General features: G+C 34.7%; 2 protein-coding genes across 4 annotated transcripts in view; one reads left to right on the top strand and one right to left on the bottom strand.

The window, feature by feature from the left end:
• The window catches only part of LOC145692985 (ankyrin repeat and FYVE domain-containing protein 1), a 262,326-nt gene that overhangs the window by 184,729 nt on the left and 58,715 nt on the right, over positions 1-18,882 (bottom strand). The gene's annotated exons all lie outside the window — the stretch shown is intronic.
• Positions 1-18,882, top strand: part of LOC145692986 (uncharacterized) — a 120,913-nt gene that overhangs the window by 100,882 nt on the left and 1,149 nt on the right. The window contains exon 2 of the mRNA XM_081768614.1: positions 312-479. Coding sequence (XP_081624740.1) covers positions 312-479 — 168 coding nt within the window. The remainder of the gene's footprint in view (positions 1-311; positions 480-18,882) is intronic.

Raw genomic sequence — 18,882 nt, 5'->3', positions numbered from 1 at the left:
ATAACAAAAATGTCGGTGTTGACAACTTAGAAATTACTTCTACATAGGAAATAAAATATTTTTACATGCAAAGCCATTCGTCAATTACTGTATATAAAAATGGATTTATTAAAGGTATTTAGCATCTACTCTCCCATGACGGTATGTCTTGAATGATCACTAAAAAAACAGAGGCGGTATGCTTTCATCACTGAAAAACCAGAGGCGGTATGGCATACCACCGCATACCGTCTCACTTCGACCACTGATATTAACTATAGTATTTATAAGCAAAGGACAGAATTAAAAACGACTTTTTTGTATACTTCCAGGTCACTGTCTTCAATGTTATAGATGCGCTGTGAAATCACCACCAAGAGAAAGTAACGAAACAACACGTCTCTGCTCTGATTTCGACTATTCATCAAAATTTGTAGTTGAATGCCCTTATTCTACATTTTGTATGAAGAAAAGTTTCAAACTTAAATTACAAAAAGAAAGTAAGTATTTCTCATTATTATTATTTATTTGTTAATTTTTCAAAGTATACAGTTTCACGTTAGAATTATAATTTTTTAATCTTTTATAATAGTGAAGACCTTAATACGTTAAACACAAAACCATTAGAATTTTCTAAATATTAATTTTATGTAACGTGAAACTATCTCTTAATTTTATGTAATATAAAACTATCTCTTAGAAACTTATTATCTATTTGGACCTACGTATTTCAAAGTAAATTATCAATAACAATTAAGATTTAAATTTCCATTAACTTGCCTGTATAATGACAAAAAATAAATAAATAAATAAATAAAACTCTCAGAAATAGCTACAGGGGGAAAATTAAAAAGCTGGAAGTTACTTTAGCTGTGCATTTCCAAAATAAAGCGAACATTGTTCATTAACTAATACTAAAGCACGATTATTCTAGGTGGCCAACTTATACAGGTTTCACACTATGTGATTACATATGTATATACTATGTGATCAAAAGTATCCGGACACCCCCCAAAACAAACGTTTTTCATATTAGGTGCATTGTGCTGCCACCTACTGCCAGGTACTCATTATCAGCGACCTCAGTAGTCATTAGACATCGTGAGAAAGCAGAATGGGGCGCTCCGCGGAACTCATTGACTTCGAACGTGGTCAGGTGATTGGGTGTTACTTGTGCCAGAAGTGTGTACGCGAGATTTCCACACTCCTAAACATCCCTAGGTCTACTGTGTTTGATGTGATAGTGAAGTGGAAACGTGAAGGGACACGTACAGCACAAAAACGTACAGGCCGACCTCGTCTGTTGACTGACAGAGACCGCCGACAGTTGAAGAGGGTCGTAAAGTGTAATAGGCAGACATCTATCCAGACCATCACACAGGAATTCCAAACTGCATCAGGATCCACTCCAAGTACTATGACAGTTAGCCATGAGGTGAGAAAACTTGGATTTCATGGTCGAGCGGCTGCTCATAAGCCACACATCACGCCGGTAAATGCCAAACGACGCCTCGCTTGGTGTAAGGAGAGTAAACATTGGACGATTGAACAGTGGAAAAACGTTGTGTGGAGTGATGAATCATGGTACACAATGTGGCGATTTGATGGCAGGGTGTGGGTATGGCGAATGCCCGGTGAACGCCATCTGTCAGCGTGTGTAGTGCCAACAGTAAAATTCGGAGGTGGTGGTGTTATGGTGTGGTTGTGTTCTTCTTGGAGGGGGCTTGCACCCCTTGTTGTTTTGCGTGGCATTCTCAAAGCGCAGGCCTACATTGATGTTTTAAGCACCTTCTTACTTCCCACTGTTGAAGAGCAATTCTGGGGTGGCGATTGCATCTTTCAACACGATCGAGCACCTGTTAATACTGCACGGTCTGTGGCGGAGTGGTTACACGACCATAACATCCCTGTAATGGACTGGCCTGCACCGAGTCCTGACTTGAATCCTATAGCACAACTTTGGGATGTTCTGGAACGCCGACTTCGTGCCAGGCCTCACCAACCTACATCGATACCACTCCTTAACTCAGCACTAGTGAAGAATGGGCTGCCATTCCCCAAGAAACCTTCGAGCACCTGATTGAAAGTATGCCTGCGAGAGTGGAAGCTGTTATCAAAGCTAAGGGTGGGCCAACATCATATTGAATTCCAGCAGTACCGATGGAGGACGCCACGAACTTGTAAGTTATTTTCAGCCAGATGTCCGGATACTTTTGATCACATAGTATATATATATATATATATATATATATATATATATGTAGGGTGATCATAAAATTGTCAGCTGAAAACGGGACGTTTATGCCCTTTAAAAATCATGTAGAACGTGAAACAGATCATATACTTTGTTCTTATCAGCACCCTAATGTCAGAACTCCCCCTCGTCTCTCTGTTACACGACGGGGTCAATTAAGTCGATACTTATGAAAAGGGAAAAACATGTTGAAGTTTGTTCAAGAAACAAGCACGTTCTAAAACCTCTGCTGCCCTTCATGCAGTATTGAGAACTATAAAACATGTTTAATGTATGGAATTTCAATTCTTGCCTCTTTGATATTATCAATTATTAATAACTTTACAAAAAGTAAAGGTACTGGGTTTGTTATTTACTTCTTTCACTTGCATAAAACGGGAAAAATACTACTTTTTTTCATCTACTGACGGGCGGCCGGGACACGCTCCTAAACCGGGACTGTCCCGGTCAAAACGGGATGTATGGTCGCCCTAAGTATATAATGCAAACAAAAAGTGTGGTAGATATTATCGTTGTTATGAAAAAAAAAAATAAAGAGTTTTCCAGTCCCATTAGAAAAACCTAAGATACCATGTACTTTTTAACTTTTTTTAAAAAATAGTATTTCGTTTTGCAGGTTTATTCAGTATATTATCGATCGATGACAACGGTGCTCGGAAAGAATATACCACGGCTTCGGTTAGTATACAAGGTGTCTAACCTCTTGGGTCAAATTTGAACGTTTGGGATACGGAAACTAAGGTCGGAAACGTCTATTGCAATCATCATGCTAGCATGAACACGTAAGAAGTTGCAATAATTATTTCGTTTATCGTGTCATGCTCAACGTCTCTCTATTGCTCAACGTGTTTCTCTTAGCTATTTCTCTGTGAAAGGGCGCTCCTAGCCATACCTTGGCCAGTTAAAAATAAGTCTTTCAGAGAATTAGAGAGAAATCTCCGTGCTGCAACTTTCACAAGTTAATACGTATGTGCTGAGAGAAAATTAATATAAAATTTCTTTTTAAAATATTACAATGAACTAAAATTGTTATGTTCTGAATTGTAAGAGTTACAGCGATGAGATACTATATTTTTTTTTTTTTCAAAATTTCCAACAATAACATAATAATAATAATTGTGGGGGGAAATGAAAAAGCTATCAATTTCCTTAGTAATCTGCAAATAACTGCAGCAAAGTGTAGGACAAGCAAAAGCGAGCAGGGGAAATCACGACAATCATCACTATAATGGGTAAAGAAACGACATTACTACCCACTCTGTTTTGATATGCCCTCACTCTTCTCTATTTGGCAGCCGTCTTCCTACAGTAGCACGCTCTGCAAGTTTATTTATTTCCGTATTGGTAAAGGTAGTATAGAGAAATGTCTAAAATGAAGTACACAAAAACTAGGCAAAAACCAACCAATAGAATATTAGCTAAAAGGAAGAAAGATTACAATTAAACATTTTTGCCTTGGGCAGTCATGTCCTGTACTTACTCAGACATTTGGTGAGTTCACTGGACGTACCAGTGCTACTATATTAGTTGTTTTTAAAGCTGACTACTGCACACCACTGAAGTGAAATATTCAGCGGATATTTCAAAACCTAACTGTCAAACAACACGAATGCAATATTGATGGGTTGGTATACTGATAATCAGATAACTAATATGGGTTCAGACAATAAAAATATCAATATTGGATCAAATTTTATATAAAACAAGTGTTTACAAAAAATGGGTACGCTTCACTAGCTATTCATAGATGTTGACATTTTATGATTCGGTTAAAACGATATATATTGAAATTTCTAAGCAAGTTATTGTAAATTCGATGAAAGCATGTCTTACTAAAAACAAGCGTGCAAACAGGAAGAAAACTCTTTTCCGAAATGCATAAGAAACTCAACTCGGGGGATATACTATCACCGTCAATTTTTAACTTTGCTTTAGAATATGCGATTAGGTCAATTTAAAGATAGCAACAGACAGTTGATATTGAATGGTCTGTACCAACTAATTGTTTGCTGGGACGATGTAGACTACTGAAGACGACATAGGATAAGTACGGGAAAACATTGTCTTCCTCGCGGCGTGTAAGTAGATCACCTGGGAGTGAATAAATTGTTTAGTTATACGAAAAGTGTCTCACCTTATGACTTCATGTTTATTACTTTAATTGAATATTTGGGAACGTCATCAGCAATATTTTTATTACTATGTCACCGGATTCTCACTTCTACATCTCCTATCGTAATGTTCTGTTCTCATTTAAAGAACAATGGGTACAGAGTATTCTGTGACCGAAATTAATATTACCTATTGGGTTTCAAGTCCTAAGTTGTAAGTTTTGTTTTTGATGACATGAAACAAAACATGTGCTACGATGTTGCAAATTCATTTATACCAAATTGTTTCCTGAATTTTAGAGTCCTGAACTCAAACCATGATGAACATAATGAGGGAGAAACTTTGAATAACGAATTTCAAACTAAAAATTTTAATCAAAAAAATTTCACACATTTAAACTAATTTTTTTCAAAAATCTTTAAATGAGTGCAAAATATTTTCAAACTTGAAAAATTTTACACTTAGATGTTCAAACAAACAAAAAAAAATTGAAACAGTTATAAAAAAAGCTTAAAAATTTTCAAAAAGTTTTGAAAGTGATCAGCCAATCAAATTGCACCAAGGATAATTCTCCATTAAGGACCTTTCTATGACTTGTCCCTAAAGTTTAAAAGTGTCAAATTGTTGTTATTGCATATAATTGATTATCAAGTTTCAAGTCCTAGAATTTTTCGTCAATGACCCTAGACTATAAGTCGTAACTACACTAAAAAATTTTAAAACACTAATCGAAAAAAATAAAACAAATTATTTCAAAAACTTCTGAAAAATTTAAATTAAAATTTGAAAATGGTCAGCCAATCAAACTGCTTTCCACTAATGTCATGTGATGTGACTGAAGTTAAAAATGTGAAATTGTTTTTCCATATTAATCGGTTTTAGTGATTACCTACCAGGTTTCAGGTCCTAAAATTTTCCATCAATGACCGTAGACTATATGTCGTAACTACAATCGAAGGTTCAAAAACTTTCAAACTAGAAATTTAAGAAAAAATTTAAACAGTGGTCGAAAAAAATTTGAAACCAAAAAAATTTAACAAAACTTTTTAGAAACTTCTCAAAAAATTTCAACAGAGATTTGAAAGTACAGCCAATCAAATTGTACCACGAATAATTACTTTAGACTATGAGTTGTAACTAAAATTCACACTGTAAAATTGTTGCATATCAATCAGTTTTAATCAGGTACTACAAAAACTCAGTTTAAAAGCTCGACTACATTCTTTAGCAAAACAAACATTGACAAACAAAAATATTGTGATAATAGATACATTTCACGGTTAACCTTCAAACTTTATCCAGTTTTCAACTACTTGATTAACGAAATAAAATGTTTTCAACTATTCGACTAACAAATAAATGATTTTCAACTCTTCAATTACATCTAGGCTCTTACACTATGAGTCATAACTACAAATCCCATGGTTCAAAGTGTAAAACAGTTGATGTATGTCAATAAGTTTTAATAAATACCCATCATGTTTCAAGTCCAAAAATTTTCTGGCAGTGGCCTTAGATTATAAGTCGTAACTACACTACTAAGGTTCAAAATTGTTCAAACTAAAAAAAGTTTTGAAACAGTGACCGAAAAATTTTAAATGAAACTTTCCTAAAAATTTTGAAAAAAAAAAAAAAAAGAATCCAACAAACATTTGAAGGTGATCAGATTGCGTCACGAACAATTTTCCACCAATGACTCAGACTATAAGTTACAACTTAAGTTCAAAATGTCAAATTGCTATTGTTGCATATCAATAGTTCTTAGTAATTACTTATCACGTGTCAAGTCCTAAAATGTTTCACCAATGACCTTAGACTATATGTTCTAACTATAATCCTAAGGTTTGAAGTGTGAAATTGCTTATGTATATCAATAGGTAAAATTGCTTACAATAACTTATCTATCAGGTTTCAAGCCCAAAATTCGCAGGTACAGGCAGGAATCAGCCAGTTAGTTTTTATTAAAGATAACTTTTCACCAATGACCTTAGACTATGTGCTATACTAATCCATACGATCAGATGATAGGTCAAAATTCCCCGAATTAAAATACTGGCAATGCTTTACCCATGCAAGAGATCAACGTAACATCGAAATTTACACAAATATAACCCTAAACCCTAGAGATTTTTTTTATGTTTGACAATTTATAAATTTGAGAGTGGACCAAATGTACCGTTCCCAAAATTTGAGAAGAGTGTTTCGACGTACTTATGTCCAATGAAACAAAATGAGAGCTTGTACTCATGCATATAATCATGTGTTACAATTTAAAAAATACCTTAAAAGATTAATTTAGTCACAAACCTCCCAATTTTTTTTTCTTTTTGGCAATTTTTTTACCCATAGAAGGAAACATGGAGATCCACACTTACGGAAGTACGTAACAGTATATACCTTAGTACTATTTACCAATTTTGAAATTTCAAAAATTTAAGAGTGGGTTAGCATAAACCTTCCAAAACTGCAAAGATGTATCATGGTACCCACGCTCTATTCAAGAAAAGAAACCAATGTGCTGTGCAGACACGCTCTTTAGCATGTGCTGGTGCGAGCATCAGTTTTATTAGCTCAGATTTAGATACTGATTTAAAGCTAATTTATTATAAGAATTTTAAACAAGAGGATGAAAATAGGGATAAGAAATGATGTTTTACATGAAACTTACAAAAACAGGAGGTTATGTTTAGTAAAAATTAAACTTAATCGATTTTGATTGCCAAAAAAAAGAATAGGTAGGTAGAAAGTAAAAGAGGGAGGAATGGTAAGATTAATTAAAGAATAGGAATGAGCATTAGCTTTAATATTTTTTATTTTTGCTGATGTTTTCAGGATGATGAATGAATTTTTTTAATGTCTTTCCACTTTTTGATTGGAAATTGATGAAAACAGATGAAATTAGATGAAACTGATGTTTGGATTGGAATCTTGTTAAAACTGTCAGAGGTGATGAATAAAATTGTCAAATGGGTTGTTTTCAACTTTTGAAAAATGGTTTGATTGCTCTTTTTGAATTGCTTTTGTGGCGTTGAACCTCTTTACCTATAATTTAAGAATATGGAGCGAAGTTGTTTCTAACTGAACTTGATGTTTTCTTTTTCTTTCTTTCTTTGATGTTACACCTTTTAGAAATTAATTAGGACTACTACATTGAGACGTGTATCTTGTAGTTTTTGTTCCAAGCGATTGTTGACACTAGTGTTTATTTAAGCACTTGCAATGTGAAAAGAAAGGAGCCTAGATTTATTTTATTGGTTAATTTACAATGACAAAGTCAATATGATGGTTTACAGAAGTTCGTTTGAGAATGTACACTCAATATTAGAAGTTTTGTATAGCTAAATTAATAATTTAAACAAATTTAAAGCAATTTGATTTTAAAAATACATCAAACTGTCCAATTGATCTGTTTTAGTTTTAAATACAATATAGCAGTAACATACATGATTTTAGGTTACTGCACAATACTAATCCACATTATCGTATCTTGCAATAAAGCCTCATCTTAGCGGAACATGGGACATTACATTTAAAATTCCTCCTCATACTAATTCAAATTTCTCAACAAAATGTAAAGTGTTACTTACATATAGTTTTGGATTTTTTTCCCCATAGAATACAAGGTTAATCAACCAAATTTGCGCCCTAGATAACATTTACAAATTTTTACTTTTTACTAATTTCTACAATTGAGGTGGACCAACACACTTCATTACAAAATTTAAGAGGAGGCATCAAGGTACCCGTCTCTTATGTAAAAGAATTGACCCATGTACTCAACCTTACAACCATGTCATGCAGTAAAGGCTGATCAAAGAAGATAAATTAGGTCTATACCCAACCACGTGGTGAACACATGGCAATACGAATATTTTGACGATCTTTTACCTATAGAGGGGATCAGCAGAACCATCCAAATTTAATGAGTTTCATATTCGAATCCTAGAGAACATATGCCATCTGTTTTCTGACAATTCTCAAATTTAGAGTACGTTTGTTTTACTTCCCGCCAGTGCTCTTGGTTGACCTTTGAAGTATTTTCTACTGGTACTCGGGTGAACGTTTTAATCCAATAGAAGTCTTATTGGTTTTGTCGTGTAGGCACTACCGGATCTAGAAATTTCGGGCCCCCTAACAAGAAAATTTGAAAGGGACCCCTCTATATTCAATTCTTTTTTGATAGTAAATTTTAATTAAATATTTACTAGTGTTCTATTTGAAAGCGGCATTTAGAATTACTTTTAATTTCCTTCAACAAATTAGCTTCTAATTTTGAAGACAGGAAAATGGATGATTTGATTTTGAACATCATGGTTGATATACTTAATATGGCCTTTGGATAGACTGATTAACCGTGCCACTGTAGGATCATATTTAGCTAACGACTGTACGAGGGACAAAAATATTACGCTTCCATTATCCTCTTTACTGCCTCTAAATGCTAATGCGTTTTTTGCTAATGTGAGTGTAATATCGAAAAAGTCTCTCCAGAACTTGGGTTCAAAACTTTGCATTTCCTTTTTCCTTTTTTTTTTTTTTTTTTTTTTTAATCAATGGTTTCATTCATTTTCCACTTATCAAAACTAAACATGATGAAATGTGATTTTAAGATTTGCTGTGCTTTATTATTATTATTATTATTATTATTATTATTATTGATAATCCTTGCCAGTCTCTAATCCCTGTTGCCCATCCTCTTTTACTTTCATCACCAGAGAATAACCAACATGGCAAGCAATATGCATAATCAGTTTCTTTGAATAATTCAGTTATTTTACCTACAATGACTGCCTCGCTTTTGTAATTATTTTGTTATACGCAGTGGGAAATTCTCAATTCTTCTCATTTTTCGGAAATTTGGTTCACGGGACGCAGACTTGACAATAAAATGCTTAAATATTGTCAGGTAAGTTAACATTTTCATAATGAATTGTATCAGTTGGATTCTCTTGCTTCAGCAAATAGGCAATAAAACCATTAGAATTTAAATCTTTTGTGGATGTGGTAGGAGCATCTTCAATCACAGATTCAAGATTTGAGTCTTTCTTGAGTTATGTAGACACCTTCAACCCTAGATTCGTCAAAACTAGAATCTTTCAAGAATACTTTAGGGATAGTTTCAGTTATGACTTCGTGTAAATTCTCGGTCTTAAGTTTAGGATGAAATACATCAGTACTCACAGATGGATTTTCAGAGAGAACTGTCTTGCAATTAGAACCTATTCAATGTTTGACTGCCTAGAATGAAAACGAAGTCTCGCATCACTCAAAATAAGATTATTATTGAGTAAATTTGAGGTTATTAAGATAAGAAGTGTTTGCAAGACAAGCCGAATGTCAGCAATAATAATAACCTCTAAACACAGCTTGATATATTTTCACTTTACTATTGATGCTCCACCACCACCCCCGATATCAAAAGATCAAACACTCTAAAGAAGACGGATAAAAAGTGTAAAAATAAAATCAACGCCGATTTCTCTAACAACAAGAAGAGAGAGTGGAAGAAGGAGGCTGCAGTTGATAGATAGTATCAGAGAGGTTGGTTCCCTCTCTAATACTAACCCTCTTGAAAGTAAAAGACATCTTGTGCGTCGTTGTCAGTCCTGGTAGCTCATTACTTGGTTCAAATAATTAAATTATTGTGAAAATATCATTCCTTTTCAAGTGTTTTAAAAATTAGTACTTACAGGCAGGGTACAAGGGGGCCTATAAAAGCCCTTGGGCCCCTTAGGTTCCGTTTCCCCCCCCCCCACACACACACACACCGCGGGGTCTTGCAGTTTATAGATCCGGAACTGCGTGCACGTGACGCTAGTTGTCAGCCAATCCATCAAATGAGGTTATTGCTATTTTGCGGGTATTTGAAGTGCTCAGTTGCCACACGCGGACAAGTGTGTTACAGTGATTTGCGAGTGCGGTGGCGTTTTATTATGTTTCCTAGCGTATTGTAACCGTTAACTTAACCATAGTGTGACAACAATGTGTTGCAGACAGATCCATCCTTTAGGCGGAGAAGTGTGCCATGATAAAACAAATGTACTCTAAGGGATGGGACAATATACTCCTCCCGAAATTTAAGAGGGCTGCGCCAATTTACCCATGTTCTATGAAAGAAAATCAAACCCTGTACTCAATCATATAACCACATAACATGATGAAGCCTCATCGAAAAAGATAAAATAGGTCACAACTCCCAAATTAATATTTCTGACAAGTTTTTACCTATAAAAGGGAACGAGATGGGCAACCAGATTTAGAGAAGCATATACCTCGGTCCTAATTACCATACGATTTTTTTTAAATTTGGCTGGTCCTATTGCACCCCTTCCAAAATTTGAGGTGGGTCAAGGTATCCTTGCCAAAATTACGAGCACATTGCCCCTAAGATGTCATACCATGAGATCAGGCCATGTGACGTCCCTCAACCAATCAGCGCCAAATGAGATCAAAACGAGGGCATACTACTCAACCATTACCATATCCTCTTACGCACGCTACAATAATCATCATTATTGTACATTACATTACATAACAACACAACACAACATTTTATTATGCTTTGAAGAACGAAAATGTTATCAACAACTCGTAAAAAAAAATACAATTAACAGAACAAAAAATATAGAAGTTCAAGGTCGTTACAAAGGTTTCCTTAAATTACTTCATGACAAAAGAAAATTATTTATTATTTATAGTATAAGATAATAATGTGAATATACAGTTACAGTACAGTATTTTGAAACAATCCACTATATATCAGTTACAAGTTTCTTTCTAATTATAGGAAAGTTCCAGTGAGTTGTAAACGACATAAAAATGGAAAGTCCGGACTACCGCACTAACCTTTTTCCTTTTCACTTTTTATATTAAATCAAGTTATGCTACACTTATTACTGACACATTTATTTGTGAAATATGAACAAAACTATAACAGGCATTTTCGAAAAACTTCGAAGAATCTTCACCCTCAAACGCGAACTACCTCTTGTGGATCTTTTTATGAGAAATGGCTTAGATCATATTGCAGGGTTATTAACAAAGCATATATTGATGACATATGAACAAAATCGCCTAAACTGATTCTTAAAAACTGCTCAAAAAGAACATACCTTCGCAAGAACACTAGTACTACACGATTTTTCTTTTTTTTAAAAAAAAAAAAAAAAACACCTTGTTACTGGAATATTGATTTATGAGATATAAAGAAAATAGTTTCCGAAAAAACTGCAAATGTCCCTCCAGTAAACTACCTTTTCTTCTTTCTTTCTTTCTAAATAGATATATAGAATATTCGAATCGCTTTTGGTCAATGTTGTTTGAAATTTGGTCTAGATAAGCTCAACTATATGGCTCTACGGGAATGCATATATATCGGGACGGACTTTTTTTTTCACATGTAGAAGCCATGAAATGTGTAAATCCGTTGAAATTCCGGTTTTTTCTTTCTTTCTTTTCCTCCATTATAACCATATCTTCTCTCTCCCATCATCGCCCAAAGGTAAAACAGATTACATACACCTAACTTTATTGCTTAAAATCATCGAAGTTTCACTACGCCAGAAGCAAAATATCAAGGGCGCTTACTCTATCACAATCTAAGCCAACCTGGAGAGATATTACCAACTTTATACGAGGGCCATTGCAAAAGTCATGACAACTAATTTTTTTTACCGAAAATGATAAAGAATTAAAAAATTCTGAAATATGCAAGTGGAAGGTTAGTTCATATGTAAACACCACATGTAAGGAGATGGATGAACACACACACACCACCATACTATTTAGCACGAGAAAAAAAGACGAAAAAAATTTTGTCGCTCCAAAAGGGTTTCTGTGAATTGCAACTGTACACAATAGTACATTACGAGCTATGTGCATTGAGAATAAACAATGTTTGAAACGACAATTTTTTTTTCGTCTTTTTTCTCGTGCTATATCTTTATGGTAGTGTGTATGTTCATCCATCTTCCTACATGTAATGTTTCCATATGAACTAACCTTTCATTTGGATTTTTCAGAATGTTTTTATTCGTTACCATTTTCGAGAAAAAAATAGTTGTCATGACTTTTGCAATGGCCCTCCCACTTGCTTCTCAGAAAACCTAAAAATTTGTACTGACACACTTCCGGGTCTAAATAAAACTCTACGCACGCCCGTACTCATCCCCGACATCTAGATTTAATTGTACACAATATATTCTCTGATGAGTACATAACATAAAGCTCTTAAAAATTTTTCCTGCGCTCAGAACACAAAAACGAAGAACATATGAAAATCACACACAGTAGACTAGATTACGAGACTGACTGACGCTCTATTTCTTTTCCCACACTTTACTTTATTCTACTTTTTTTATCCTTTGGCAATAAGAACAGAACGTCTACGTCTGTTCGCCTATGTCTTTACACCACGTTTCCACCTGAAACCATTCTGTCATTTTTCAAGAAGGAGACAAAAATGGTAGCATTACAAAGCCTGGTGCAGCACACTCTTATACCTTCTTTTTTTCACTTTTGTAGCCATTATTTGAGCAATACAGCAGATCGGTTTAGAATTAGATGTCAACAATACTACGAAAATCAAAAAATAATTTATGTGAGCGCTTCGCTTACGCTTATACCAACGGCACTACTGAGACATATTCCAATCTGGTGTAATGAATAGGCCGAAAATCGGCTGATTTCAGATCGACCGATAGGATTTTATCACTTGAAAAACTCTGTGACACTTACCCAACAGCTGAAGATAAGGCGGTCAGAAAATGTAGAAACCAAACCAATATATTTAGCTAGATATGCAAAGTTTCGACCGCACGATGAAGCTGCTCGAAGGTAATAGGAAAATTCTACATTACTCATTCAAATGTTAATGGGTTATTAGCATTAGAAAGGAAGTCTTAGACTTAGTTTTGTGCTATGTATTATTTATTCTGTAATTTCAATCACCAATGACTAAAACACATAGCAAAGAGAATGCTTTGAAGACTTAATGATTGGAGCATTTTTAATTTCAATTTATTAAAGATTGAGTTAAGGCTTTTTCCTGATTCCACTCGGTCTAACACATAGTTACATTGTCCACAATGACAAATAAAAATAAAATAGAAAAGAAAAAAATACGAGTATGTCAAGAATACTGAACAGAGAACACATTTAAAAATACAAAATAAAAATAATAATAAGCGAAATGATCATGTGTTAGAATATACACCGAAATAAGTATCGATTTAGTTAGTTGTGCTGGAAAGTTTGAAACAATAAGTAACTTTTGACTTGATTTTTAAACATGGTTATCGAAGATGACTTTCGAATATCTTCTGGAAGGTCATTCCACAATTTCACGGCTGTGACAGTGAATGGATATGACGCAGTACCTAGTTTTATGCCTCGCCAGAGAAAGCAGTGACGTTTCCTGGTGTTTCGTGGATGAGTTTCGTACTGATATTGAAAACGTGACATTATGTACTCTGCTTTTTTTACTTACTTACTTACTTATTAATATGTTAAATAAAGTTATAAGTATGTAATATTTACGTGGTACCTTCAATTTCATCAACTTCAAATTTTCAAAATACCTAGTTAAATGATCCATATATTTCAAGTTAAATATAGAACGGACGCAGGAACGTTGAATTCTTTGCAGTCTATTCGATGGATAGTCTCAAATCTAAATAAACCGTATTGCACTATTCTATTCTAGAAAGCACTAAGCGTTCCACTAGTTTCTTTTTTTTACGGCGATGAGTAGAATTTTTTTCAGTCTACTTAGGAAATGAAGAAAGGTGAAAGCTGTTCTGTATATATAGTCAACGTTGCTTTCCCAGCTCAAATGTTTATCAAAAAAGAGCCCTACATTTTTTACTTTATACAATAACAGATATTATTATATTATCTACGGATACGTTTGGGATATCATTAAAATCCGTTTTTGACTTAATTCTCTTGGATCCAATGAAAATAGCGATTTTTTTTTTTTTTTTTACTGCATTCTTGTCTTTCTTACTACTAAAAAATGCATTTTTCGTTCTAAATACATTTCTAAAATTCATAATAAAGGAGTTCGAAATTATTCACGCGTTTGAAAAAAAAATTACAGTATTTATCCTGAATTTGTTTCTAAAACTGATCGAGAATTAAAAAAAAAAAAAAAATCTTAACAGAGTATGAGAATTCTTTGCAACATGAAGAATAAAATTTTATTTACTCTATTTACTCACTATACATATTTGTTCATAGCTGAATTGACTTTTCCTCGCCCGTTTACGAATAATATTTAATAATTGATAACATATACATCTGTCTAGCGTCTACCTAGAAAAAAAAATGATGTCATGAGGTCGGATTCACTGAACTCTCAATATCCCATTCACGTAAATTCAGACTTAGCTCAATCTCTTTCTGATACCCAAAAGCAGTATATGTCACTTCCTGAAAAATATTTTCTTAAGCATATGCATAAATGACTTCTCAAAGTCGACACTCAATCGCTTTGTTGGGTAAAAAAGGTAGGTTCATACATTCAAGGAACGCATTAAACAAAGAAAAGAATGAAATTATTCAATTCCGCCCTCATCTTGCTTGCCATCGGCAAACTCCCAGTAACCTAAGCATGATAAAAGGAGTCTTTTCCCTTAACACACTGGTAAAGATTTCGTAGAGCCAGCAGTGGTTCAGTGGTAAAGCGTTCACTTCTGTTGCGTGGTGTTCCTGGTTTGATCCCAGTTCCGCTAGGTGGGCTTCATGATGGACAACCACTGTGTGTGGGGGTTTTCTCGGGACTCTCACGTTTCCTTCTTTGTTCATCCTACCATTATCATCCACCTTACTATCACCGCCTCCCTTAACCTCGGAGCATAATCGTAAGACGTTGAAGTAAAAAGGAAAGCAAATATTCCATTGAAATCAATCACTCCTGCGCACGTGCTGCCGTAGGATAATTTTATATGTATTATCTCGAAGTAATTATTGATTTAGAAGTCTTCGATGGAAGACAAATGATAGGTGCTCGATGCATTGGGCATTGAATTACAGAAATCGTACGACAAATGGAACTTTCTCGATTCACGCACAGAACTAAAAGTATGCTGAGAGTACACAAATATGTAAAAGAAAGTTATCAGGTAGACTGCAACGGTATTGATTACAAAACTAATTTAGTGGCACTTCTGTGTTACAAAAGAAAGTCATAAGTCTTGAAATATTTTCACAACCAAACAACAGGCGCGTGTATACGCCACGACTGACCGTCAAACAGGCTAAGAGATCATTGTGACAAGCAGATATTTAACACTGAGACCATTACTCCGTCAGTATCTTCAGTCAGTTTTTAGTGGCAGCGACAATGAATGCTTAAACTACGTCTGATAAGTGAATTACTACTGTATGAGTTCGGAACTTGGGCATAACGGTGCGGCAGCAACACAAAAACATTTCTCGTGCGAAAGAGGAAAGTGCAGTGAACTACAGCACAGTAACTCGTTGTTCCAGAAATTTCATGCAGGTTGTAAAAATGTCGAAGATCAGCCAAGGTTCGACAGCCCCATAGGAACAATTCTGAAGTCATACGACAGGCCATTGAGGAAAATCCATCCACTAGCACACAACCATTGTTAAACGAACTCGGCATATTCCGGTCCACTGTGCAGCATAACCTTCACGAATTCGGGAAAATTATCCGGAGTTGCCGCATTGTGCCATATTGGATGACCTCAGCTGAAGCCCAGAGGAGAGTGGATTTGTACAGGCAATCATTGTTAAATCCATGTGGTGTGTGTTTCCTGAAACGGATTGTCACATGAGACAAAAACGGGCATTTTTTCCGAAATTCGAATGCGCAAAAACAATGGTTGAGCAAGGGCCAACTTTTAGAACCAGTCGTGAACAGGACAGTTTCAAGCATAAAGTCCTGTTCTGTGTGTGTGGTGGAACTACGAGTGGGTAATTAACTTCGAGTTTGTTCCTAGCGGTCCTACCATCAATGCCAACCTTTATTCCAAACAGTTGGAACAGATGTATGCTGCACTACGCCAAAAATATCATGCATTGGCAAACCAAAAGCGCGACCTGCTTCAACAGGATTAACACAAAACCACACTCGGCTCGGAAAACGCCATATAAAATTCAGTAGCTTGGTGGCATTCAATTGATGTCACACCGGCCTAAGTTCTGACCTTGCTCCTTTGAATGGCACACTTTCTGAAATTATGATGCTGCACCACCAAAAAACCTGCTGAACACGACTGCAGTGTGTTTATTTTTCTGATTTTATTTGCGAGACGTATGATTATGATTGTGTGCACCAACCAACATGAGCTGGAAATACCAGTGACTGATTTCTTTGCCTCTTAGGACAAGACGTGGTATCGAGGAACTGGCAGAAAGTGGCTCCAAACAGTGCAATACGAGGGGCTGTACTTTGAATATTAACTTGTTTTCATTCTACTGTAATAAATATAGGTTATGTTGTGTACCAGAATATTGGAAGACTTATGACTCATCCTCGTACATTTTCAAACCATCACTGGTAACACAAATAACCCAAATCCGCAATGGTTATTTAGGCAGTAATGTACAGGTTTCAAATAGTTCATAGAATTGGCGTATAGATTACATGTTTGTGAAACAGACTATATTTCTCAAATAGCATTATTCAGATAATTTTAGATTTTGTTAAAAGTTTTGAAAAATATTGAAACAAGCAAGTTTTGAAAAAGTACATAGCTCGAATTAATAATTAACAGCTTTATTTGAATTATAATTGAACCACATAGCTATCCAAAAAGCCTTTGTTCATCTTGGTTATTTGAAATGATAATGATTTTCAAATAATACGGTTATGCATCAATACACTGTTAATTAAGCGAAGTTCCTTCCTATTTAAAAATAATAACCCAGTCATTTCCAAATGGCCGATGTATGACGTAAGAGTGACGTTTTAAAATCTGAGAAAAGAAGTGAGAAACACAATGAGCAAAGGAGCGGAGGAGAAGACGAGAGGAGGAAGGGTTGGTAATATACGCGTATAAATGGATCCACGAGCAGTACAAAATAATAATAATAATAATAATAATAATAATAATAATAATAATAATAATAATAATAATAATAATAATAATAATAATAAGAAGAAGAAGAAGAAGAAGAAGAAGAAGAAAAAGAAGAAGAAGAAGAAGAAAATAACGATTACACAATCTACGTTCTTGTCTGACTATCACCACTGTCAAGTTACCTGCCAGTCCCATTCCATCACTAAAAAGGTGAGAAGCAAACTGTGACGTCACAGAAAATCAGAGGTGCCCATCCTTTCCAAGATTTTCGACGTAATCCCGTAACTGTATTATTCTCCTCCCTCCCCATTCACCATTCTTCTCAAATTTACCTTTCTCCCCCCTCCCAAAATATATCTTTTCCCACCAAATTTACCATTCTCCAATTTGTACCAGTTTCAAATAAAACATGTTCATGAGCGGAACCTGCTTCCTAAAATATACCCGTGGGTACCCTTACAGAGAATTCAATTGGGAATGCCGTTTAAATTAAGAAACTACATTTGCTTAAATAAACAATAAATCTATTACTTCTAAATATTATTTTATTTTAAAAGTAGCAAGTGTGGCACTTACTTCGTTTAATTACGTCTATAAGAGTTTTTATGAACTGGTTCTATCACTTGCTCAGATGATCTTTTTCAACAGTTAGGTCACTTCCATGAGGATCGAATCTCTTAATGAAAACAACTTACACTTTTAGTGCAAGGGTTCTAGAAATTGAGAAAACTGACCTGTTGGTAACTGGCTGTTTCTGAAGAAAAACAAATCCTGCTGGAAATTTAATAAATCTTCCGTAGGCCCAATTAGTCAAGAAATCTCCACAAAATATTTTCTTCAAAAACAGCCAGTTATTAAGAGATCAATTTTCACAATTTTTAGAACCCCTGCTCCAAAAATGCAAGATGTTTTCATTAAGAGATTCGATCCTCATGGGAAGTGTCCTACCTGCTGAAAAAAATCATCAGAGTAAGTGACAGAAATAATTCAGGAAAACTCTTAAATATTGGATCTTTGTGTAAGTGACTTACCTATTGAAAAAGCCTAGAATAAGTAGCTAAAAACTTGCAATTAAGCAAAGTAAATACAGGACTTACATGGTTCACACTGAAATTCTGATACTGATTTCCTTTACTTTCCATGGCTAAGTAAGTGAATTTTCCTTGACCCGCGAAGCCGCAAGCGCTATTATCTATGGTTAGGTGTAAAAAGAAATATTTTTTTGATCCCACAGCCGCCTCACGGTCTCCTTTTTATATGTATTTTATATACGTAGACTATAATCTTACTTTCTCACAGTACAGATTTATTACGGATTTGTAAACAGTAATTACACACTAACGTAATATCTCGACATTCAAACATAAACAAGTAAACATACAATTTATGTTATCACTTTGATTATCAACAACAAACAAAAACCTAATTTATTTTCTTCTTCTGTAGCATCTAATTTATTTATTTATTTATTTAATTTGTTGTTTATTC

This window comes from Thermobia domestica, chromosome 8 (assembly GCF_964235325.1).
Source record: "Thermobia domestica chromosome 8, izTheDome1.hap1.1, whole genome shotgun sequence".
Lineage (NCBI taxonomy): Eukaryota > Metazoa > Arthropoda > Insecta > Zygentoma > Lepismatidae > Thermobia > Thermobia domestica.
This window is presented reverse-complemented; position numbering and strand designations above follow the sequence as displayed.